Source organism: Cygnus atratus, chromosome 3, assembly GCF_013377495.2.
Source record: "Cygnus atratus isolate AKBS03 ecotype Queensland, Australia chromosome 3, CAtr_DNAZoo_HiC_assembly, whole genome shotgun sequence".
NCBI lineage: Eukaryota > Metazoa > Chordata > Aves > Anseriformes > Anatidae > Cygnus > Cygnus atratus.
Genome location: NC_066364.1, coordinates 56,165,914 through 56,188,966, shown reverse-complemented (window position 1 = coordinate 56,188,966; position 23,053 = coordinate 56,165,914). Strand labels below are relative to the sequence as shown.

The 23,053-nt window shown below is 41.6% G+C and overlaps 2 protein-coding genes across 7 annotated transcripts in view; one reads left to right on the top strand and one right to left on the bottom strand.

Moving 5' to 3' along the window:
- The first annotated feature begins 3,302 nt into the window (after positions 1-3,302).
- HDDC2 (HD domain containing 2) lies at positions 3,303-22,220 on the top strand. Of its 4 annotated transcripts, XR_007708104.1 has the most exons (8): positions 3,303-3,444; positions 3,626-3,747; positions 4,677-4,779; positions 7,063-7,131; positions 11,569-11,707; positions 12,935-13,045; positions 16,416-16,501; positions 19,301-21,595. XR_007708104.1 is itself a non-coding variant. In XM_035538930.2 (7 exons), the coding sequence occupies exons 1-6, from the start codon at positions 3,382-3,384 to the stop codon at positions 13,027-13,029; spliced, it is 591 nt and encodes a 196-aa protein (XP_035394823.1). In that variant the 5' UTR covers positions 3,303-3,381; the 3' UTR covers positions 13,030-13,045; positions 19,301-22,220. The 4 variants fall into 4 exon arrangements, 3 of the variants coding, with proteins under 3 accessions (XP_035394823.1, XP_035394822.1, XP_035394821.1); XM_035538930.2 differs by lacking the exon at positions 16,416-16,501 and having other exon boundaries at positions 19,301-22,220; XM_035538929.2 differs by having other exon boundaries at positions 16,416-19,597.
- The window catches only part of TPD52L1 (TPD52 like 1), a 53,815-nt gene continuing 48,129 nt past the window's right edge, over positions 17,368-23,053 (bottom strand). For 2 of the 3 annotated variants that reach the window (XM_050709964.1, XM_035538931.2), the window contains exons 6-7: positions 21,730-21,790; positions 17,368-17,499 (exon numbers count right to left, since the gene is read on the bottom strand). In XM_050709964.1, coding sequence (XP_050565921.1) covers positions 17,368-17,499; positions 21,730-21,790 — 193 coding nt within the window. Of the gene's footprint in view, positions 17,500-21,711; positions 21,791-23,053 lie in introns of those variants that run through there. The other variant, XM_050709965.1, reaches the window with a different exon arrangement.

Below are 23,053 nucleotides of genomic sequence, written 5' to 3'. Positions count from 1 at the left end.
ATCTTAAGGACACTGGTGGCAAAGAAATTATCACACAAAACTGAAAAACATGCCTCCTCATGTGTATTGTACAAGACCTATCCATGTTAAACAAGTGTTAAAGAAATTGCAAAAGCAAGTGGGTTATAAGATTTAAAGAGCTGTATATACTAAACATTGAATAGAAACCTTCAGAAAGGGTTAAAAGACAAAATATCTGCTATTAGTTAGACTTAAAAATAGCACTGTTGAACTAGACACAACATCTTATTTAAAATACAAATTAAATTACTCTGTGTTATTTTTGTGTTTGTCTAAGTTCAGAAGGTATGCAACTACTGCTCAGAAACCAGAAAGAATCCGTTTGCAGCCAGAAAGACTGCAAGATAAAGAAAGTTGATGAAGCTCTGGTGGAAAGAGGCCTGTGAAGGACAAGAAGGCAATCAAAAATAGCTGGTATGGATTTATGAAGGACAAATCATATTTGACCAACCTGACTGCATCCTATGATGAAGTAGCTGGCTACATGGAGAAGGAGAAAGCAAATGGATATAACAGATCTTGACTTCAGTCCAGCTTTTGAAGTCATTTCCTGCAGCATTTTCACTCACAAACTGAGGAAATATGGCATGAGCAAGCTGGCTGTTAGATGAATTGAAAACCTCCTGTACTGCTGGGCTCAGTGGGTAGCAATTGATGGCTTGATAACCTGCCTGAAGGCCTGCAGCAAGCTGAATACTCTAGGGGTTGTTACTAGGGCTCACATGGTTCGTTATCTTCATCAAAAACCTGGACAGTGAGACAGGACATACCCACAGCCTACTTTCAGATAATGCTAAGGGAGGGGGAATGACTGACACACTAAAAAGTAGAGCTTCATTTCTGAGAGACTTTGAGAAATTTAAGGGCTGGGCTGCCAGAAGGCTTAACATGTTCAAGGAGAAATGTGCAACCCTGCACCTAAGGAAGAATAAGCCCTTCTGTTGGTACCAGATGTGAAGAAATGGAGCTGGGGATCAGCTCTACTGAGAAGAACCTAGGGTTATGTGAAACCCAAGTCCAATATGAGCAACAGCGTGCTCATCCCAAAGAAGGCAAAACCACAGAGTAGGCCTACATTAGGGGCATGGCCAGTTGACAGAGGGGGATAGTTGATCTGTCCCCCTTTACTTGCTGGTGGTGAGGCCATGCCAGGACAGTGTGCTGCTTCAGTTCAAGTGGAGTGTTTACAGAGAAGGTCTACCAAGATAATCACAATCTAAATCACTTCCCCTGGGGGCTGAGGGAGCTGGGCCTGTCTTGTCTGTTGAAGAATGCAAGGGGTCACATAGTAGCAGCCTACAGCTACTTGAAGGGGTTTACAAACAGGACAGAGCTAAACTCCTCTTGGTAATAGTAGGCAACAGAACAACAAGCAATGGCCAGAAATGGCTTGGGAGGTTCAAGGAGGATATTATTTACTTGGAAGACAGTTCACCCAGACAAATAACATGTTGTTGTTCTGTTTTCTTTGGTTTTGTTTTGGGGGGGAGAGCCGGGGTTGGATGGTTTTGAGAGCTGTCAAGGCAACACTGTAATCAGACCTACTTTCAGTGGGGAGGCTGGACTATGCAATATCCAAAGGTCCTTTCCAACCAACATTTCTATGATTGTATACAAATGTAAAACTGATGTCTTCCCTTGTTTATTGTGGGAAGATAGCTTTTAAATTGTGACCAAAATGCATCTGGGCTGTATTATTTATCTGGGAGTGTGTTTAAGTATACACGGGAGCAAAAAATAAAAATACTCTGCCATCTGTTGATATCTGGCAAACTGCAGATGTTCTTTTCTGAAAGCAGAATATTTAATTGCCACATTTAAACCATTGTCTGCTATTTCAATTGGTAATATAAAAATAGCAAAGAAATGCAATGCATTTTGAAAAGCTACAGATTGCAAAGTGTTTTTATTTAGTGTATTTATTTATTTAGTGTATTTTTTTAAGTGTATTTATTTAGTGTTTTTATTTAACTTGCAAATGTGAGGAGAAGTGACTGTAGCCAGATTTCAGGAGTCTATAACCTTAAATCTCTTAGTGCAGCAATTATGATAACCACACCCTTTTCTCTGAATAATTACATTAGCTTCTTCCATTTACTATGATGCTTTTTTGTTTGTTTGCTTTAGGGGAAAAAAAAAAAGGAAAAGAAAAAGCATGCTACATGCTTAAGTGGTCATTGATATGATCAGTTTTGACCAATTATGAGCTACTCACAGAGAAGGCCTCACCAAGAATTTTTGCTGTTGCCTATATCAATAACAGCCCAGCTTCTACTCCTCTACCTTCGTGGCAATTTTTAGATCTGAAGAAAAGCTTGTCGAGTGTAGGGAATTTAATCAGAAGAAAACATACTGATGAGCAAAGATTGTGCAGCCTGTGGTTACACTTCATTTCTGACCCTTTCATTGCAACGGAGAGTTATGTGACCTGTATGTATACTTGTGTCACATCGTTGGAGTAATTTAGGCTCCTGTCCCCTCTCACCACCCCCAGTACTGCTGTCTGCCCTTTAATTATTGCTGTTTCTGCACATCAGTTGTGTGCTGGACATTACACAATGAGTGTAAAGAGGCCATTCCAGGTCCAGGTCCAGTGGACTTAAAATTGAAAGCCTACTCTTAGTCCGTCTCTTTATTGTCAATTTACTGAAGAATTGCTAGCAATTTCTGAACATGAGAAGGCACTTCTTTACTGCGAGGGTGACAGAGCACTGACACAGGTTGCCCAGAGAGGTTGTGGAGTCTCCTTCTCTGGAGATATTCAAAACCCGCCTGGATGCCATCCTGCACAATGTGCTCTAGGTGATCCTGCTCGGCAGGGAGGTTGGACTAGATGATCTTCAGAGGTCTCTTCCAGCCTCACCCATTCTGTGTTTCTGTGATTTGGGTCAGGTAATTATCCCCTTGTAATCTTATCTACTCCTGTTCTTTCCTGCACGTGGAAGGATTTCTTCTTCTGTTTTTGCAGCCGTGGTAAGTCACCATGTTCCCGTTATTACAGCAGTCACATCCACAAACACCCTGACTTCTCCCGTTGCTTTCCTCCTCGGCCCGAGTTGTTATTATTAGAGTACTGCTTGCGGTTAATCGATTAGTTAATAGCCACAGAGGAGCCGGAGATCTGGGTGTAAAAACTCCCCGCTGAACCTCACGCCCGCCCGCCAGGCGGCTCTCCCCTTCCCCGGCCTTTGGGGAGGTGCCGGCCAGCTGCCGCGGCAGCCCCCCCGGGGCAGGCCGGGCTCCGCGGCCGGGAGGAAGAGGAGGAGGAGGAGGAAGAGGAAGAGGAGGAGGAAGAGGAGGAGGAGGAGGAGGAGGAAGAGGAGGAGGAGGAGGGCGCTCGGGAAGCGGAGCGGGCGGCCCATGGCGGCGGGGGGCAGCGGGGGCGGGCTGCTCGCCTTCCTGCGGCTGCTGGGGCAGCTCAAGGTGCCGGGCCGGGGACAGGAGGGCAGGGCGGCGGAGGAGAGGTGCCCGGGGCCGGGGGGTGCCGGCTGCAGATCCAGGCGCCTCGGAGCGCCGAGGTGGCAGCGGGGCGGAATTTCCCCACGTGTCGCTTCAAAACTTAAGGTTTCCCCCTTTAAGTGACCGCGGTGCTCTCTTCCCGCAGAGGGTGCCGCGGACGGGATGGGTGTACAGGAACGTGGCAAAGCCAGAGAGCGTGTCGGATCACATGTACAGGATGGCGATGATGGCCTTGGTGACCGAGGACAAAAACCTTAACAAGGACAGGTGAGAGAGACCCTCTGGTTCCCCTGCCTGGTGCTGCCACGGGGGAGCTGCGGGCACAGCGCTCAGAGCAGCCGTCCTGCTGAGGAGGAGCTCTTAAGGCCCACCGACGGTGTTTGAAGTGCTTTCCCCACATCCCTTCCCTCCATCCTTTGAGCTGTTTACCTGGAGAGGTGAACGGGATGAAGGCTTTTTATCACTAAAATCAGAGTGCTGAGGCTCTGAACTGGCTTTCCCTCAAGCCAGAGATAAGCAAGTTGAAGGCATCCAGGTAAAAGGCAGTTTGAAGCAACAGACAACAAAGGCAAAGACATTCTCAGTGGATTTGGGCAGGCTGAGTTAGCACTCAGCAGCAATCGGGAGCCTCATAAATCATACAGCATAGAAGAGAGAGCATCATTAGTATTGAACGAGTTGTCAAGTACAGTATGGGATCGTATTTGCTATGTCACTTCAGGAGCTGATGAAAGCAGTGAAGGCTTTTTTTTCTTGAGTATTGTGCTACAGGCTGACATAGCTGCTTAGCTGCAAGTATGTTTTGTCAGCTTATAAATTGAATTTGGGGTGGCGGCAGATTACATTCTAGCTGTTACAGGGGTTATGTGAAGTGTATAATGTAGGTAGCTCTTGTATGCTTGGTTTTCTGAGATGTGAAAACTACATACATTACTTTTGAATTGTATGCTCTTGTGCAAACTATATTTTTACTTGTATCTATATTTACAAGCAGCAGGAGATAGGAATTGGGAATTAAAATCATGTCTAAATGGAAAACAAGGCCCTTAGGCCCTTAGCAAAGAAGTGAAATGTATTATATAAAATCTCTCTATATATATGAAAGGGATAAATTATGGGGGCTCTTAGCTTTATGAATAATAAGACATAACTTAAAATGTTGAAAAAATGATTATTCTGTCTTTGCTTTTTGTCAGATGCATACGATTAGCGTTGGTTCATGATATGGCTGAATGCATTGTTGGAGATATTGCTCCTGCAGACAACATCTCAAAAGAGGAGAAACACAGGAGAGAAGAGGTATAGACATAAGCTGTGAAACCACATCTGCCAAGCGTTTCGAATGTTTTAAATGCCCTGCTGGTAGTGAAGAGACCCTCTAAGCAACCTAATACTGTCATTGGCATTGCACAAGTAGGCCACTAACAACCAAAGCTTTCAGCTTGTTTTAATATTTTTTTAATGTGTAACATAACAAAGTACAAAGTTACGGAAGGAGAATCTTTGAAGTAATCACATTGATAATTTGTTCCCAAGCTAGCAGGATTTTTGGTAGCCTAAGCTAGTCCTGCTGACAGCCTTATCAAGCAGGAAGGAGCAGGGAGTAGGTTCACTGATAATAGTATGTGGTGGTTAATGGCAGATGTGTGGTGCCAGATAATTTGATAATGACATACACTGTTTTTTTGTTTGTTTGTTTTTAACAATTTGCACGGGACTCCAAACACAGGTATCATTTCTTTTTGTCATTCATTCCTGAGTGCAGTGTGGCTAGAATTATTTTATTTTTGGCCTTGTACATATCCAAACTCTTCGCTTATCGTTTCTAGTTTGGTGTTTTATTTGAAGAAAATGTAAACCACTCCTTCAGTTACAGCTAGAGGGCAACATGATGCCTCGGAATTTCTTTTGAGGCTACCATTAGCTCTTCAAAGTGTAAAAAATGTTGCAGTGATTTTTTTTCCCCACTTTTATGCATACCTTTTTAAAACTTGGGAGTGAGGGTTATGATTAATTCTAGGAGCAAGGTTTTTGCTAAGGAAGTGGAACTTAAAGATCAAAGCAGTGTTCAGTGTTCTTGAAGTACTATCTTTACTGACTATAATTTTAGTTTTTCTTTATTTCAGTGTACTTTCTAGTGTGCCCTTACATTGAACAAAAAAACCACCTCTTTCCCTAAAGCCTTCAGGGTTCACATTCAATAGAGGAAATTCTAATTTGTATTTAGGAAATGAAAAAAGTGTTTTGATGCCTAAGAATGTTATTTTTTTCTTCAGTATTTGCAGCTCCTTGCAGCTCTCATTTAGCTCACTAAGGGCTTTTTTGTTGACTTAGTAGGAAGCAGCATTAAGCATTAAACACTTAAATTAACTGTGAAATACTTTGCTGTAAAAATACAGTAAGGGTAACAGCTTCATGAGCTTAGATATCTTGAACTGAATTATCCATATGCTGCTGCTGCTTCTGAGTTCTCTTTTTCCCTTTCACAACCAGCTCAGTGTAAGCTGTAGAGCAAACTAGTCTGCTTGTGCATTGTTTAATCAGCTAGTCTCCCTAAGGCTAAGGCAGCAGAAAATTAAAATAAACAAACAAACCAAAAAAAAAACCAACAAACAAAAAACCTACCTTTTTTCAGCATTACCTGTCATTTTGCCCTGCTAACATCAAATTTTGATGAAATCTGAGCTGAAAGGAGCTCCCCAGTGATGGGGAGTAGCTGATTCAGCTCAGTCATATCGTATAACTGTGTCCTATGTTTCAAGTGGAGAAACAATTGTGGCATAAAACCTTTGTCTTCCCTGTGATGTTGATCGTTTCAGAAGCAGCCCTAAGTGTTGCTAGGAAAACAGTAGAAACGAGACTGATTAGCTGGGAGAATACAAAGAGCATGCAGAACAATTTCTGCTTGCTGGTAATACCATCAGTTCGATATTGTGTTAAATCTTCTACCAAAACTGTTGGTGAGCAGATGGTATTTCAGTCTGGGAGTACTGTGTTTTATTGCTGCAGAGTATTAAATGGATTTTTGTTGTCTGTTTTTCAAAATCAGAGATTTTTTAAAGGCTTATGTTGCATTGCCTGTGTCAGTAGCTGTTCTCAGCACTACTAGTGCAAATGGGCTAGTTGTGAGTTTGGGTGAGGACAGTTGTTTGTCAGCACTAGGAGTTCGGATTTTGAAGCTACTTCTATGAACTGTACCTATAATCTACCCAGTAAGTACAAATGTTGCCTTGACTTGTTAAATCTGGAAGGCAGAGCTGGTGGCAGTTGCCTGGCATTTGACTTGCCTGTTTTGCTCTGGGCTTCTTTTTGGATTCTTGAAGATATTTTTATTTTTTAATTTTTCAGATTAGCTTTCTAGCAATTCACTTAAACAGTCTCATAAAAGATCCTCTACCAAGTGGTCCTGCTGTTCCTCTGGAAGATTTCATGTACGCATGCACTTTCAAGTAATATGTTGTGTAGTATATGTTTCCACAAACTTGGTAACAGGTAATTAATTCTTCAGGAAAAAAAGTGATAAAGTGAGTATATTTTCACTCACTCAAAAATGGCTATGTACAAATGGCTTCTATTTTTCAGGCAGCTATGCAGCAGCTGACCCAGCTTCTATCAGAAGACCTCAAAAAAGAAATCTATGAACTCTGGGAAGTAAGTTTGCATTCTTTCATTCCTTTGCTAAAATTGAGGGTAACCTCTTATGCTCTTTCTGTTGATCTGTGGAACTGTCATCTCTTATTTTGATCTCAAGCAAGGTAGATTCATTGGCTTTGGAGGTAAAGCTAGCTGTGAATCTAGGTCACTTACAAATTCCTTTTAAAAGGGAACCCCAAACTTTGGTGGAATAACCAGTCTCTGCCTTTGGCCTCTCGAAGTTCCAGACGGACCTGCCCTGGGCATGGTGTGTACAACTGAAAGAAGGGTATATCTTCTGCATCCAGCACTCTTGGAGAAAGATCTATTTATTTATTTTTTTGTTTTTACCACATTATCTCTTTTGTTGACGTTTGGCTGTTTTCAGCTCATAATAGAGGAAAAAAAACAATGGCAACTGATTATGTCTTGGACTATTTTCTGCTTTTTATACATGTAATAGTTTATGTGGCATCCATTTCTTTATTAGACATCCCATTAAGCTAAAATATTTGCTAATAGATTTTGGCTTAAACTTAAATGTGAAGTACTGACAAAAGAATAGTGCTTTTCTACAAACAGTGCTGATTGCTGGCTAGTCTTGGGTACCTTAAATGTTTGTATTGGAAAGTATCTTCTGTATTTGAGTGTGATTTAACTTTCTGATGTGAACTCATGCATCAGAAAGTTAATTGATAAGATCTGTTATAAACTAGGGGTGATTAGATTATTTCCAAAGGCTTCATGTTTGTAATTACTGTGCTTTATATTCTCCTGGCATGCAATCGCATGAAGACAAATGGATTCACAAACTCTTGTTCACACTGTGTTGCAAACAGTTATGTCTCTTGGCCTCTGTAACCTGAAGCTGTATTTTGTGCTGGCATTCTTACCTTTCCACTTGGGCTGTATTTAAATTCCAGATACTGGCAGCCAATTTCTGCCTTGGATTATAACCACCTGCTTGTTTTGCTTCATTTTTCTTGCTGTAGTTGTGTGGTGAAGCTGGCAGCAGGGTTGGGTTTTCGGTGCTGTACTTCAAGGTAAAGGGCATAAATCAGCACAACCAGATCTAGGAAATAGCATATGTGCATTTGTTTAGTAAACACTGGTTCCTTCTTCCTCGGGAAGCTGCTAAAATTGAAGAAAAGGAGTTTAGGAAAAATAAGATTAGTCTTACAGAATTTCTTTTCCATACTGTTTTTCTTTGCCTCAGGCTTCTGACTGTATAGGAGCTGATTCAGTATTCAGTTAGTTCTTCAGCATGTTAGTTTGTTATCATGCTCATTAACTGTAATTTAACATACGCATGCTTTTGATCTTTTGTTCTTTGTTTCTACCTTTAGGACAACTTATTGGTTTTGCATCTCCAATGTAGCAGTATGAGTGTAACCTACATAGCAATGAGTGTAACCTAAAAATCTAATATTCACATGCGGTGCCTCTAGTCTTATTTTAAGTGGAACAACTAAGTACTTTTTAAAAAGAAAAGTGTTTCTTTTGTTGTTTTTTTTTTAAAGGCAGAAAATAAGAAGCCCATGATCACTGGGTTTGATATGCAGCTCTTAGCTAGCCAGAGGCATTTCCCTCTCTATTTGTGAGTGAAGAAAGTTATAGCCCAGAGCTGAATAGTGGCTGGGACAAGATCTGTTGAGACTCTTACCAAGCTCTTCCTGTACTGCTCAGCCCTAGTCTCTGGCCCGTGTTCCCCTTCAGCCCTGGGAAGACTGCTGCTTTGGTTTGTACTGGTGGCGGTCTTCAAGTGCATCTGTGTAGTGCAGGGGAGAGGTAGCAGAAAGATGCCCCTGAGATAGTTTTATTTCCCAGCTTCTTTCAGGTTATGTTTGAAAAAAAAAAACATTAAAGTAAATAGGTGTGCATGCTTCAGCTCTGTCCTGCTTTTTTATTTTCAAGAACAAAATCACAGGAGTCATTTTAAAAGCCAGACTGTGGTGTTTGAAGAACCAGGTACTCTTTTTCCCAAGTATGCTTTCATTTCACATTCTTAAACACCTGTGGGGAAGAAAAAATAAGTGTTTGTTTGAGCGCTGTGCCCAGCTGCACATATAATAGCTGATGTTTCTTGAGGTTAATGTAAGCTGAGGTATGAATAAGATCGGGTGAGTTGTATGGCACAAAGATCAGTAACAGGTTGATACTCCCAGTTAATTCTTGGAGGTGGAACAGACCTTTACAAGCCATCATTCTCCTCCTGAAGTTGTCCTTTTTAATGCTGCCAGAAGTGTTTGTTCTTTTCAGTGGCCAAAAAAAAAACCAAAATAGTAGAAATAAATAGAAAATAACCTGCAGTATTTAAACAAATAAAATATGGGGTAAAGTTCAGATTGAATGGAGGAGAGGAAGGTAAAAACGCTGAAAATAAATTGGTCATTAAAATAATGATAAAAATGAATTTGAGAACTTAAAGAATAATTTAAGTTCAAGTAGAGTAGTGTATTGAACCAATCATGGCTATCAAAATCTGGATTTCTGACTTTCAAATGTAAAGCAGTAAGTGTAATAAATAAATGCGGCAGCACAGATGGGCCTGGTGTGTACTGAAGCCTCTGGTCTGATTATCTGTGGTGGGGATGATGAGTGGGGTCAGACCTGCTGAGGGTGTCAAGGCAATGATAACTTGTATGGAAAGAAGCCTTTTCCTGCAGCCGAAGTCAGGAGAAGACCAGTAGATTCAATAGTGGATTCAAATTCAATACGGTAGATTTAGAAAAGACAGGTGAACCTGTCTGCAACCATCACTAGAGGCAAATGACAGCAAAATTGTTCAAGTTGCCTAGAAATGTGAATGACTCACAGATACATACTGACAGTGAATGGGGTGAGGGTGAAGATAGCAGAGAGACTAGAGGACTTAAAGTCTGAAGGGGAGGAAACCCGTAAATTAATGCCCTCCCCATCTCCTAGGAGAGAGATAAAGACCAACAGCTCAGACGGATTAGACCAAAGAGATTAAGGAGGAGTGACAGGAAAAATGTGAAGAACAACTCCTTATAAAAAGAGCAAGTGGTGAAGAGAAGTGCAAAATAGGTCTTAGAAATAGGTAATAGTAATGCATAGGCACACACCATGGTAATTCATAGCCTTAGCAAGGCATAAAAAGACCTTTATGTAGAAAACATTGTTAAATGGAACCTGTTAATTAGCTTGTGTGTCCTATAGGGCTGTCTCCATATTCTTCCTGATTTAGCAAAGCACTTTGGTACATGTTTAAGTGTGATGGTTTCACTGTGATGGGCAGCTAAAAACAACCAAAACTGCTCTCTCCTTCCCCACCCTCAAAGGAAGAGCAGGAGAAAATACGATGGAGAAGGGCTCAAGGGTTGAGATAAGGACAGGGAGATCACTCCACAATTATCATCATGGGTAAAAGACACTGAGCATAGGGAGATTAATGTTATTTATTGCCTGTTTAAAAACAAACTAGAGCAGTGAGAACTAAAAGCAAACTACAAACACCTTCCCCTGTTCCGCCCCATCTACCTTCTACATCCTTCCTCTGAGTGGCGCAGGGGAACAGGGAATGGGGGCTGCGGTCAGTCCCTAACACTTCATCTCCGCTGCTCCCTCACGGTCCCTCTCTGGCCCTGCTCCACGTGGGGTCCCTCCCACAGGATGCCGTCCTGCCCGAACTGAGCCTGCGGGGGCTGCCCACAGGCAGCAGCTCTCCAAGAACTGCTCCCACACGGCTCCGTACCACGGGGTCCATCCCCCAGGAGCAAACTGCTCCAGCACGGGTCCCCCACGGGTGGGCGGCAGCTCCCCCCAGCCCCCCTGCTCCTGCGTGGGCTCCTCTCCACAGGCTGCAGCTCTGGCCCGGGGCCTGCTCCTGCTGGGGCTCTCCATGGGCCGCAGCCTCCTCCAGGCCACATCCACCTGCTCCACGGGGGGCTCCTCCACGGGGGGGCTGCAGCGTGGAGATCTGCTCCGTGTGGGACCCATGGGCTGCAGGGGGACAGCCTGCTCCACCAGGGGCCTCTCCACAGGCCGCAGGGGATTTTTTCCCCTTCCTTAAATCTGCTCTCCCAGAGGCCCACCCTGCGTCACTCCCTGGCTCGGCTCCGGCCAGCAGCAGGTCCCTTTTGGAGCCGGCTGGAGCTGGCTCTGATCTGACGTGGAGCAGCCGCTGGGCTCTGCTCACAGAGGCCACCCCTGCAGCCCCCCTGCAAACAAAACCTTGGCATGTAAAACCAATATGTTAAGCTAAAGTATGCAAAAATAATTTGTCCTTAAATCCTATTACATTTAATAGAAATTTACCATGTATCTAAGTGTTTTGCTGAATAGCATTCTTAAATTTGAGTGTGAAAGGGGTAACTGAATATTTATGGAGTGGCTTGTACTAGTGAAGAAAATTCTATATCTATGAAGGGCTTCTGACACTGTTTCAGACCATACAATTTTTTCTTATAACTGGTAATCTGCAAATCTGTTCAGGAATACGAAAACCAGTGTACTGCAGAAGCTAAGTTCGTGAAACAGTTGGATCAGTGTGAGATGATACTGCAGGCATTTGAGTACGAAGAGTTGGAAAACACACCTGGCAGACTACAGGATTTTTACGATTCAACTGCTGGTATGACACTTGTGTGTACGTTTGTTGTGGGTTGGTTTGTTGTTTTTTGTTTGTTTGTTTTTGTAAATGAAATATATGAATTGCCTTCTTTTTCTGATAGACATGCAAAGCAAATGAGATCTAGTTATTTTATTCATTGCTCAAATACCCTAAGTATATTGGGGGAAATTATTGCAGAGTGAAGAGACCTTGCATTTATCTGCATGTATTGAACCTGAATCTCATTTATGCCAAGTTCCTTTTATGTCGCTTTGGTCCTAGAGAGAGGCTCAGTTTTTATTATCCTAGGATTTGTTTAAGGATCTCCTTGTACCATCAGAGGGGTGTAAAGGAGGCTTCAGTTGTCGCTGGTGTTCTGAGAGCAAGTTGTTCCTATTTATTTAGTGTTTCACAAACTAGTGAAGTAAAATTTGTTATCCCTACATGAGCTGTGGTCTTGTGTGACCTGCCCAAGGTACATGTGAAAACCAGCTCAGTGAAAAGTCTTAGGTACAGTTGTACTACTTTTTAGCCTACTGCTTCTAATCCTTCCTAAAATAAACTAATTGTTAAAAAGGAAACATAGGTAAAATAGTTGTCTTTACGATTTTAGCAAGGGATTTGAACACCAGGAAAAGACTGACTACAAGTAACCCTGTCCTGGGGAAAAACAGAACAAACAAATGTATGGAGAGGACCTAACACACTATCCAGACAATGGCCAGTGTCACCGACAAGTCCCATTTATACCTTGGTGGCTCCTGAGGGAAATAAGCTCTCTGAAAAATGATGTAACTTCAATATCAACAGAGCTGGAATACTTTGTTTTCTTAGCGGTATCTTTGCCCTTCTATTAGATTTCAGTAACTTAAACTAAGCTAGTTTCTCAGTAGAGCCTAGAGCATACTCCCTGAGTGCAGCTGTAATTGGAGTAGTTACTTGTAGCAGGATATGTAGCATAGGATTGTCCTGGTCAGGGGGCATCCCTTTTTTAGTTCTTAAATTTCTTAATAGAGCAAAAATATCTGTATAAGCTTTTTCTGGGGTTGGGGTGAGGGGAGGGACAGGAGGAAATGACCATAACTAGTCTAATAGTTATTCCATAGTAGAAATAAAATGGGACTGCTGTCTTTCTTAAAAGAATGATTTGGACTTTATTCTGAGCCTTACGCAGCATCACTGCCAACCTTTCACACGCAGAAAAATGAGAGCATTTGTCATTAACTTGCTCTTTCTTTTATTTTGCAGGAAAGTTTGTTCACCCAGAAATACTCCAGCTGGTATCTCTGATCAACAGAGAAAGGAATAAAAAAACAGCTGCTACATGTCATCCACATTCCTGAGGTTTTCCTAAATACTGTAGGTATATTAAAATGCTCTTTGTTTTACATTCTGTGTGCTGTGTTTCCTCCAATAACATAAATAATTCTGCCAGCGGATTTTTTTTTAATGTGTATTCACTGCTGAAAATCCTGAGACCACTTGGCTAGGAACAGGTTTTGTTGTTGTTTTAATAAGTTTTGATCAATGCAGCCTCACAAATAGGCTCTCTGCTGGCAAAATTCAGGTAAGTTCAAAATGTAACTGATTGCAAACAAATCTGTTCATGCAGTGCACTGACTGGGACAGGTAGTCTTGTTCTGTGGCTTCTAAGATTGTGTGGATTTAAGGACACTTTGCATCACAGAGGTTAATATCTGTTCACTGTAGTACTTGGAAGCAAGACCAATTAGCACATTTCTCTGGAAGCTCTTGACAAACTTAAAGATGAGATTTTCTTTGATGTGTACAATCCTTAGGAAGTGATGGTGGATAAAACCCTGGTAATCTCATGGTTACACTTTCTCGATGCGTTTATTGTTCATACATTTTTTTTCTACTATGTGTTTTATCAGGGAATGGTACTGAGGTTTACATCAGACCAGTATGCCTAACTCCCAGTCACCTCAAACTGGTGACCTTACGGACTCTTGCAGAGATAATTGATACTCAAAGAACAGTTGAGATTGGAAGGGGCCTTTGAGGATGGTGCAGTCTAATGCAGATACCTCTACTTCAGTGTAAAGCTTGCCTTCCCTTGTTCAAGCTGTTGCACACCAGTACCAATTCTGCTGCGACATATTAGCGGAAGTAATAATGCTCAAGTACAGTATGTTGTCAAGTAAAGCTGTAGTGGTGTTAAATGCCAAAACAAGACCAGTGTGTGTGTTATTATCTGTTGTATTGAGTATGCAGCTGGAGATTAGGATGATGTACCAATTACCAGATAATGAAAGTTTGCACCTGGAAAAATTATATGGCAGAGATCTAGAGCTAGCTTTTCTGTCTATCTTCAGCCTCATGTCAGATGAGGCAGCATGAAAATAAATTGAATTGTAATCCCCTTTTAAGGCAGGTAATTTAGCTGAGCGCACGTCTTCGGGCACCATGACTCCAGGAGATGTCTCCTTGATGCAGACCTTTGGGCCTGACTGCATTCTGCGGCTGGTGCCTTTGGCAGAGACACAGAGCACTTCCCTGAGGGGTTAGGAGCTTTTGCCTCCAGCGACCTGCGCAGTTCACAAGAGCTGCAGAGTATCTTGGGCTGGATGAGGTGTGGGATGCCTACTCTGCTCAGGGAACCTCACAAAGCAGCACTTGTGCCCTGTGGAGACACTGAAAGAACAGTCTGCACTTTGCTGAGCAGTAGGACACTGAATAGTAGTTACTGGTATTTGATCATCATACTGCAAGGGAGGTGGGGTGGGCCCTGCGCAGCTTTGTCCAGGGCTCAGCGTTCTTCAGTATTTTTATCCCACTGAGGTGTGTGCAATCATAGTCTTCATTAGTTTGTATTGAATGCCAAGCATAAAGGCGTGCCAGATGCATTGGAGGACAGGATTGAGAGCAATCTTGACAAACCAGAAAAGTGGTCTTGAAAAGATGTTTGAGAACACACAGTAAGTGCTGCCCCAGCAGGAACAGTCAGTTCCTCCAACGCAGCCGGAGCCTTTCCTGGCTGGTGATACCCAGTTCTGCAGGGGAGCGGGGGGACTGAGCACTGAGCCTGAGTCAGCAGCACACTGCTGCAAGAAAGGTAAACATTATCCTGGGAAACAGCCATAGTTTGAGTGTGTTGTGTGGGATTTTGGTTTTGCTTAAATACATCTAGCATGTACTCTACGTAACACTACATTACCATCTACTTGCTGCAGTCATATGTCAGCTTTGGGCACTGCATTTTAATAGAAATAGGAAATTAGTTGGAAAGAGGCTGGAGAAGAAAGTGCAATCAGAAAGCCTGAGCCATGATGACAGGTTGAAAGAAAGGCCAGCAGATAGCCAGTGGCATCAGGCTTCCTAATACACTACTGAAGTGTACCGTTCACATGTAGGAAAAGCGTGCTACAGCCTGGATGTGTGACCTGTGTGGAAATCTCCTTCTCCCATATCTTTCTCGTGACCCATTCTTATCAGGATGGAGTCTACTCAGGGTGGTAGCTGTTGTAATGACAGTAACACGTAAGGCTTAATATGGAAGAGAAGCCTGTCTGGCCAACCTACCTCAACTAGTTGATACAAGGTCTTTAAATTGTGCTCTTAATGAATGTAGCTAAAAAACAATTTACTGCTTTCCCAGAAACATATATATATATATACACACACACACACAAAAATGAGGGCTAATTCCCTGTCCAGTCCACGGTCTTACCTTTTACCTTTACTGACCCTGCTCAAAAGTTCAATGCTTTTAAATGTTCTCTGCTGCACATTTCACATTTACTGAACACAGTTGAGTCATTTTTCTCCATTGAATCTCAAAATTTTCAAAAGTTGGGCCACAGATTTCCATGGGGAATTTCAGATCTGGATGGGAGTGAACAGATATTAAAAACTGGAGGAATGGCAATTTATATATTTGCAATTTACCTCGATACTCTGCTGTGACAGCAAGGCTTAGAAAAGAGATGAACAGTATTGCTTGTGAATACATGGAATTAAAAAGAAAACATCACAGAGTAAAAGAGTAAGAGAAATTTATTTTTGCTAAGAATATCAATAACTTCATTTACACAAACTAAGTGACCATTAATATTTTTATTTATTTAAATAAAGTTGTTTATGCACAAAACCACTGCAAAATAAGCTAGCAAACACACAAGAAAACTGTACTAAAGACCTAATTAAATTTGCTTCCATGCTAAAAATCACGCTAAAGAGGCATTTGAGATAGATGTCCAAAGTTCTTAATGTTCTAGTAGACATAAGTTAAAGGACTTCTAACTTTGTGAAAACTGTAACAAAAGCCACACAGGAAAAAAAAAAAATCACTTAAAGCCACATTTCCTCACAAGATTTTAAGCAGTCTGTAATGTCAAACTCACTAACACTGATTTGAAACTGGCTTATGCTCAAAACAAGCATCCATTTTCAAAGTAGCCAGACTGTTTTCCATTTTGTTTATGCTTTTGATAAAGTTGTGCTCATCTCAGTCTGGTGAACTGAGTAATACAACATGCAGACTGACAAGTGCTCATTAAGACAGCAAGACACTGTCACAAGTGTGCTGCTCTTTTCTTAAAAAGAAGTGCTAAAAGGATGCAAGAAAACATGCTGAATCAAAGCTGAGAGATGACTGGCTCTCGGTGATTAAGTAGATATAATGCAGTCAGTAGAATTATGCCCAAGAATGAAGCAGGACAAAATTTGGTGCAAAAACTTAAGCACTTACTCCTCGTGTGTATTGTAGGATACTGGAGTCAAGCTAGCAGCTCTACAATGTGGACTGAAGGCATGGACTCTCTAACCTATGGCACATCTTTACTCAATTGTTGGGTTTGTATTTCACTTAAGGCTGTATCTTGACTGAGGCTCATGCTGTTCAGTCATAATTAATTTACCTTCCCTTCTTTTTAAGGGGAAGATAGGGAGGAAAAATTAGAGGTTCCCCCCCTGCTCTACTTCTCTTTGTAATTAGCTTATACCGTTGAGTCTTATCAAACCACAGAGAGCAAGCAACAGAACGTACTTTTAAACGGAAGCTTTTCCAGCTTCAACGTTCAGCTTACATCAGCAGCTGTGATCAGCTTAATTTCTGTATGAATAACCGGGTGTGCCTTCCTGTCCTTAGCTCTGCTGACGAACGGATGGAGAAGGGCAATGCCAGACTGTTATCAGTGAAGGACAAAAAACTTTTCTGGGGCGACAATACGTGATTTTAATTCCATTAGGAAATAGATCATGTACAGACACTCCTGATCAAAGGGCACCTGGTATGGCAGGTAGACAGCTGGTCTACGGCCTACTGCTGGCAGCAATCTTTGCACAGCTCTAGGTCCATCTGTCTGATGTGGCACTGAGAGGAGGGGTAGAAACCAGCAGATCGAAAACAGTATATTTAACTAAGTAAGAGAGACTGAGCGATTTTTGGAAGGCAGTTACATTAAAATGGAAATTATTTTGGTCACATTATAGATTTTAGAGTGTTATGAGTCAATTACTTGTGTGTGGTTCCTATGGCGTACAAAATACTCGATGATAAAATGGCATATCCAAAATACAAATAGAGAGAATAAATGCTTCTCCGGCACTAGCCTAGGGACGCAATTTTCCAAAACTGACAAAACCTTGTTGCACAAATTGGGCAGTGAGAGAGGCCTAGAAACCATGGTCCGGACAAGTCTCTGAGCAAGGCCGCCGACCTAGCACTGGAGCTCTTCTTCGCTCTCAGGAAGCCGGGTGCCAGCGAGAGAGCTCTGGGCGCTGGCGTGGGCTGTAGAGCTGAGAACTTCTTCAAAACTGCCCCCAGTGTGACTTGTCCCACCAACCTTGGTCTGAAACAAGGCAAAGAAAGAACAGCACGTTCCTCTGCTCGCGCTGTAGCGAGTCCCATTTGCATTTCACCCCATGACCACAGAGGGCTGGGAACTGTTTAAAGCAGGCAGAGAACATGGGTGGTGGTGCTTTTTTTTTTGTTTTTCTTTTTCTTTTTAAAAAGAACAAAGCTATACAAAAAGTTAAATAAAGCAACCCCTTTTCTCCACCAGCTTTTAAACTTCTCAGCCACAATCGTCAAATCTGTCCAGAATTACCATAAACCTTAAGGAACTGTCCCCTAAGTAGATTTGAATTAAGATCCTATATCGTGCCAGTGACCTTCGTGTGGTTCTTTACATGAGTGCCTCACACTTGTTTTTCTGTTTTTTCCAGTTCTGCACAGGCTGAATAAGGGATGGGTATTAAAATTAACTGGTATATATACAGCGTTTTCCTGGGAGAAAAAAAAATCAAATTACATTAATGGGTATGACTGTGCTCACAAGTCATCTACTTTCAAAATGCTAAAGTTTGCTGAATTGGTAAATATAAGAAGTAAAATAAAAAAAAATAATTTAAAAAATATGGCTGAAAGTCTGAAATACAGTTTTCCTAAACAAGAAAAAGCTTTACCTAAATATTTGGAAACGATGAAGACTGTAAGAGGAGACAAAGCAGGTTTGATTGGGTTGTCTTGGTAAGAGAGCATTCTTTTGTGGTTTTGGCTTGCTGACAAGCCTGATATAAGTTGATTCATGCCTGAAAATAGGACAGAACTTTTCACTCCATCCTAGAACTGCAGCAGGAGTTAAGGAAAAGATGGCAATTTTCCAGCTTGCCAGCCACCAAATGCTTAGGAAGATTATTTTAATTAAATGAACACTGTGTCCTAAGTTTCCAAAGGGTTAATCCCATGTAATCTTTTGTTTCATCAGCTAGCACAGGAGCTCGCCTGGTTTGAAATTTCAATAAAATAAGGTAGTAGAATGCTCGATTATTTCCTCTGACAGTTTGAGTCACAATTATTAAAAGTTCCTGTCTCAAGAGGTAAGTCTCTATCCATTCTGTAAGTCAGCACAGTGGCCAACTAGAAAGTATCAGTTTATCCTTGATTTTTTCCAGTAACAGAATAATATATGTATATATATAGATATAGATAAATGCTGGTAGGCCCAGAACTTGCAATGAAAATGCAGCCACTGCCTAGTAAAGCTGTTAAGTTTTCATGGCAGAGCGCATGACTGTTTCCTAATTAAAATTCTCCACAAAAATAACATTGATTCAAACCGATCACAGTGAACGTGAAGGTAGAGACTATTCCTGCACTATTTCAAATGATTCCAATAAGGTGCATCTAAATTTGGGTACCTAAAAGCTATTAATGAAGTTTCATTTTCTGTTTGCATTTCTGCCTACTCTTCCATGAGAAAACAAGAATGACGCAAGTCACTTACTGAATGCTTCTGGCCAACACCCCAGTACTTACAACAAACATTTAGTTCATCAGCATTCTGATTTTCAGAAAAGTTTAAGAGTCAGGCACCCAGTTCCTGTTGATTTCCACGGGAAGGTAAACTAATTCACTCTCCTAAGAAAGCTGCAATCCAAAATCCACTCTCAAAAGCAAATAAAATCTAATTAGAAGTTTGACTTCTAAATGAATTAAATCTGAAAGCCAGTTTTCACTGACCACAGAATACTATAGGACACTGAAGATCTGAAGCTAACATGACCAAAAATAAAATAAATAAATATATAAAATGCTGCTGCTAGTCTCTTTTGCCGAAAGCCTCTCTAGAACGTTCTCCACTTTTTCAGATCACGGGAGGACCCTAGAATTGAAAGGACAGCCTATACTTTTCCCTCATAGGACTTCTTCCTCAAATCCTCAGAAGCCTCAGAAGAGAGGAAAAAGGATGAACAGTTCTGAGACATTCCCAATTGTTCACAGCATGTGTTGGTGGCACCCTAGGTCCATGACTCCATCTTCCTTCCTCCATTTGCCCAAAGAAATGAAAGAAAGAGAATACAGGCAGAAAATATTTGAGAAAATGTCAGTGGGTTTGCCAATAAAGCTGGACAATGAAATGAAAGTTGCATGGAATGCAGAAGCTGACTTTAGACTCCAGACATTTTGTTTTGTCTTGTTTAACTAAAGATTCCGTGAAGGAGGATCCAGGAGCACCCTGAGCACCTGGCAGGATAAGGGCTGGCATGACAAGGAATTCCTCTAGAAGGATGCATTGACTCAATCAGCAAAATACGATCAGGCTCCTCAAGTAAATCACTGTGAGAAGAAATGGTCTTCAGAGCCAAGCAGTTTGAATCAGATTTTCCTCTTTCTAAGTGACACGTGGAAACAGACACCCCACCCCACATGCAGAAACGGCATCACTCACAATTCTCCTTTAGCCCTCAAAGCAAGGTGAAAAGGCTTTGGGCTGCCTTCTCACAGGTTAGCCATAACTGTAGGAAGAATGGATTTGTGGAGACTGGAGGAGTCCAAAAGCAAGCTTGGGAGCTAAATGTACTGACAGCACTAAAAGCCCTAGAGTAGGTTTAGTGACTGAATGACTAAAAGAAAGTGCTGCACTTCTTCAACAAAGTTTCTTCTAACTGACAAGTGGTGGAAAAAAAATATTCCACTTCAGACCTGAGGTGTTCCAGTGAGCTGCATCCCTTATCTAAATGGACATAAGTAGAAGGAACACAAAACCATAAGCAAGTGATAACACCCGGCTGCAACAGGCAGGAGTTTGGATCTTTCTAGCTGCGGCACCCCACTGCATGAATGTTTTTTCTTACAAGGAGCTCGAGTGTAAAAAGCATTTTCAGTTAAGGTTGAAAGAATGAACAGGAATGTGTATAAAGGTACTGAGCTCAGTCCCTAGAGGTCAGAGTTTTGTTCTAGCTCTGCCACTAGACTTCCTTGGGATGCTGCCTCCCACCTTGGAATGATGTTTCTGTCTCTGACAGGGTGCAATGGAGATGCCATCACCCTACATTATCATGACTTAAAGCTGTCAAAGCAGACTATCCTAATAAAAGTGAACATGAAAAAGCTGAAAATGATAGTGCAGCTCAGCACTCTTTGATGCACATGCTGATTTAGGAACGTGAAAATAAATCAAGTTCTCTACTGCTCTGTATTTTCCTTAGACACTGACTGGCAAATATTACCTGCTGTATGATTTCACAGAGGTTTGGAAAGACAGACCTTGACCGTGTACCTGCTGCTTCAGTTCTAGTGGTAATTTGCATTTTATGTAACAAGGAACGCCCCTTCCCCAGTGGATGGCCATCTTCTTGCCACTTTAATATTGTACAAATTGTAATGCCCGCTGACATTAATCCAGTGTTGTCAGTTCCCCACAAAATGAGGTGATACATTTGGCCCTTGATTACTAAGAGACTGTACGTAAAATGTTAGAATCGTTCTATAGCAGGAAAATGCCATTTTGTGGGCACACTTATCAGATGAATAAGAACCATCAGGGGACAAAAACTCTTGTTCGCACTTTTGATGCAAGTTTGCCATTCTCTGTCCTGCCTTAACAAGCGTTATTAGTGATGCCTGATAACTTTCTCATCAGATGTTTCTGTCCTACAGCACATATGTTAAAATAGTTCTGAAATTTTAAATACAGATAAAACATTGAATCAGAGAGAAAATGGACACCTGCATTAAGGAAAGACTACTTCAGTGCTGAGAGCATAAGTGGTATGACAAACCAGAGCTACATGATAGCTCCCACCAGCTGAGTCAGGGGCACTCAGTGAGTACATCTCTAGTGCTGCAAGCAGAGTAGCTCCAGCCAGGACTTAAGTTCAGTCTGTAGACAAACAGTTGTGTCTGCCTGGCATGGCACAGCACAAAGCTCATGAGACCACACTGCTTTCAAAACTGGACCCTGCGTCTCCACATGGCTCTGCCTCACACAGCATAATCAACCGTGGTTACACCTGAGATGTCTCTTCTTTCCACTTCAGTATGGCCATATTTTTGGCATTTTTGAGACCACTTGTTTACTTTGGCAGGCAACAGAAGTAGCTTCACAGCAATAAAGCAGAGAAAGAAGATTTTTCTGATTTGTTTTCACTTTCTAATAGTGCTTCTGGAGTTGCATGATATTTGCATGAAATTCTTGATTCAACAGCAAATTCAATCACCTTCCTGTACAAAGGATAGGGACAACTAAGCTGTCACACTTCAAGCATAGCTATATAACTCAGTCTTCAACCATTACCTTAAGGCTTGTGACAGTGGTCTCAACCTTCTCTTCGAATGACTTGAAAGTTGGAGAATTCCTAAGAGAAAAAGAAAGTTGAAGCAAGTCAGTTGTAAACTTTATGAGGTAACCTCACAATTTCTTCAGTTTTCACCAAGCAACAATGGACCAAATGAAGGCTGGCTGGCAGCACAGATCTGTAGACTGATAGCTTATGAACAGTTGCAAAAGCAGAACCTGCCTAGTAACTGAGACCAAGCAGTGACTGGCCTGCCCATCCTCTGATACATTTTATTATGCTTTCAGAAGGAAGAACCAGAGAACAATGGCCTAAATGTTCCATTTCTATGGTTTTATCTATTTGTGCTTTGCCATAGTGCAATTAACATTTTTTTTTCATCTGATAAGTTTATAATTAATATGATTAAAAAGATGGTTGTTCAAACTTTTAACATTGCAGAGGCTATGATGATGGAGATTAAAACTACATAGGAAGTGGGTCCCAAATGCCTTTGAGGAACCTCGCCCCCATCTGTGATATTGTCACCTAGGTGTAAGCTGTTGCTTTCAAAGGAAGACTTTAGGGAGGCTGTGTTCCCAGTGTGTCTGTCTGACAAAGCTAAGCTTTGCTTGGCCTTCACTTCCCGCTGAAAAGAACACAGCTCTGTTTGTGGGAGAACTGTGAGCTGAACATATCTTAAGAAAAGCAACAGCTGTGATTTTCCTTCTTAAAGCATGTGACATACTTGGTTTGCTAGCTTGCCTTCCAACCTCATTCTTTTCTCCATTACTTGAAACATAGCTTCTCTCTCATTTTAAATGCATGCAACTTTTTTTTTTTTTTTTGCATTTCTTCCTGCAGACAGAACACACTGACCACAACTATTATCTGTCTTAATATTATGAACATAACATATACACTGTTCTAATGTTCTCAATTACAGCAAGCTTTGTGTTTCATTAGTGAAGAGTCTGCACTTCAGAAACTGCTGTCCAGCAGGCTCCCTCTTATACTTTCTTCACCAAACAAACAAAAAGATGTCAGGAACTACCTTTCCCTGTCAGGTGCCCATCCATACACCTGTGCCATCTACAGGGAATGGCAAACATATGCAGCAGCCTATGGTTTACTCTGCAAAATGATGAAGCCAATGGCTGCTAAAACTTGCATGTTCCTGTTTGCATGCACTGGGAACTTACCAAGAGCATGGTAGTGACCTCTATTTCTGCAAACACATTTACATCATATCCCTCATCAGATTAGAGTTAAATTGACTCTAATTTAAGGACAGGGCAAGCAGAAGCCAGTTGGAAAAACAACGCAGATTTACTTTTGGTTTCT

What these genes read in the sequence shown, in the direction of transcription:
- HDDC2 (XM_035538930.2), top strand. Translation starts at nt 3,382, where the DNA reads ATGGCGGCGGGGGGCAGCGGGGGCGGGCTGCTCGCCTTCCTGCGGCTG. An exon ending in GGCTGCTGGGGCAGCTCAAG is followed by an intron (nt 3,445 to 3,625) that starts GTGCCGGGCCGG and finishes CTCTTCCCGCAG; the next exon opens with AGGGTGCCGCGGACGGGATG. An exon ending in TTTTTACGATTCAACTGCTG is followed by an intron (nt 11,708 to 12,934) that starts GTATGACACTTG and finishes TTTATTTTGCAG; the next exon opens with GAAAGTTTGTTCACCCAGAA.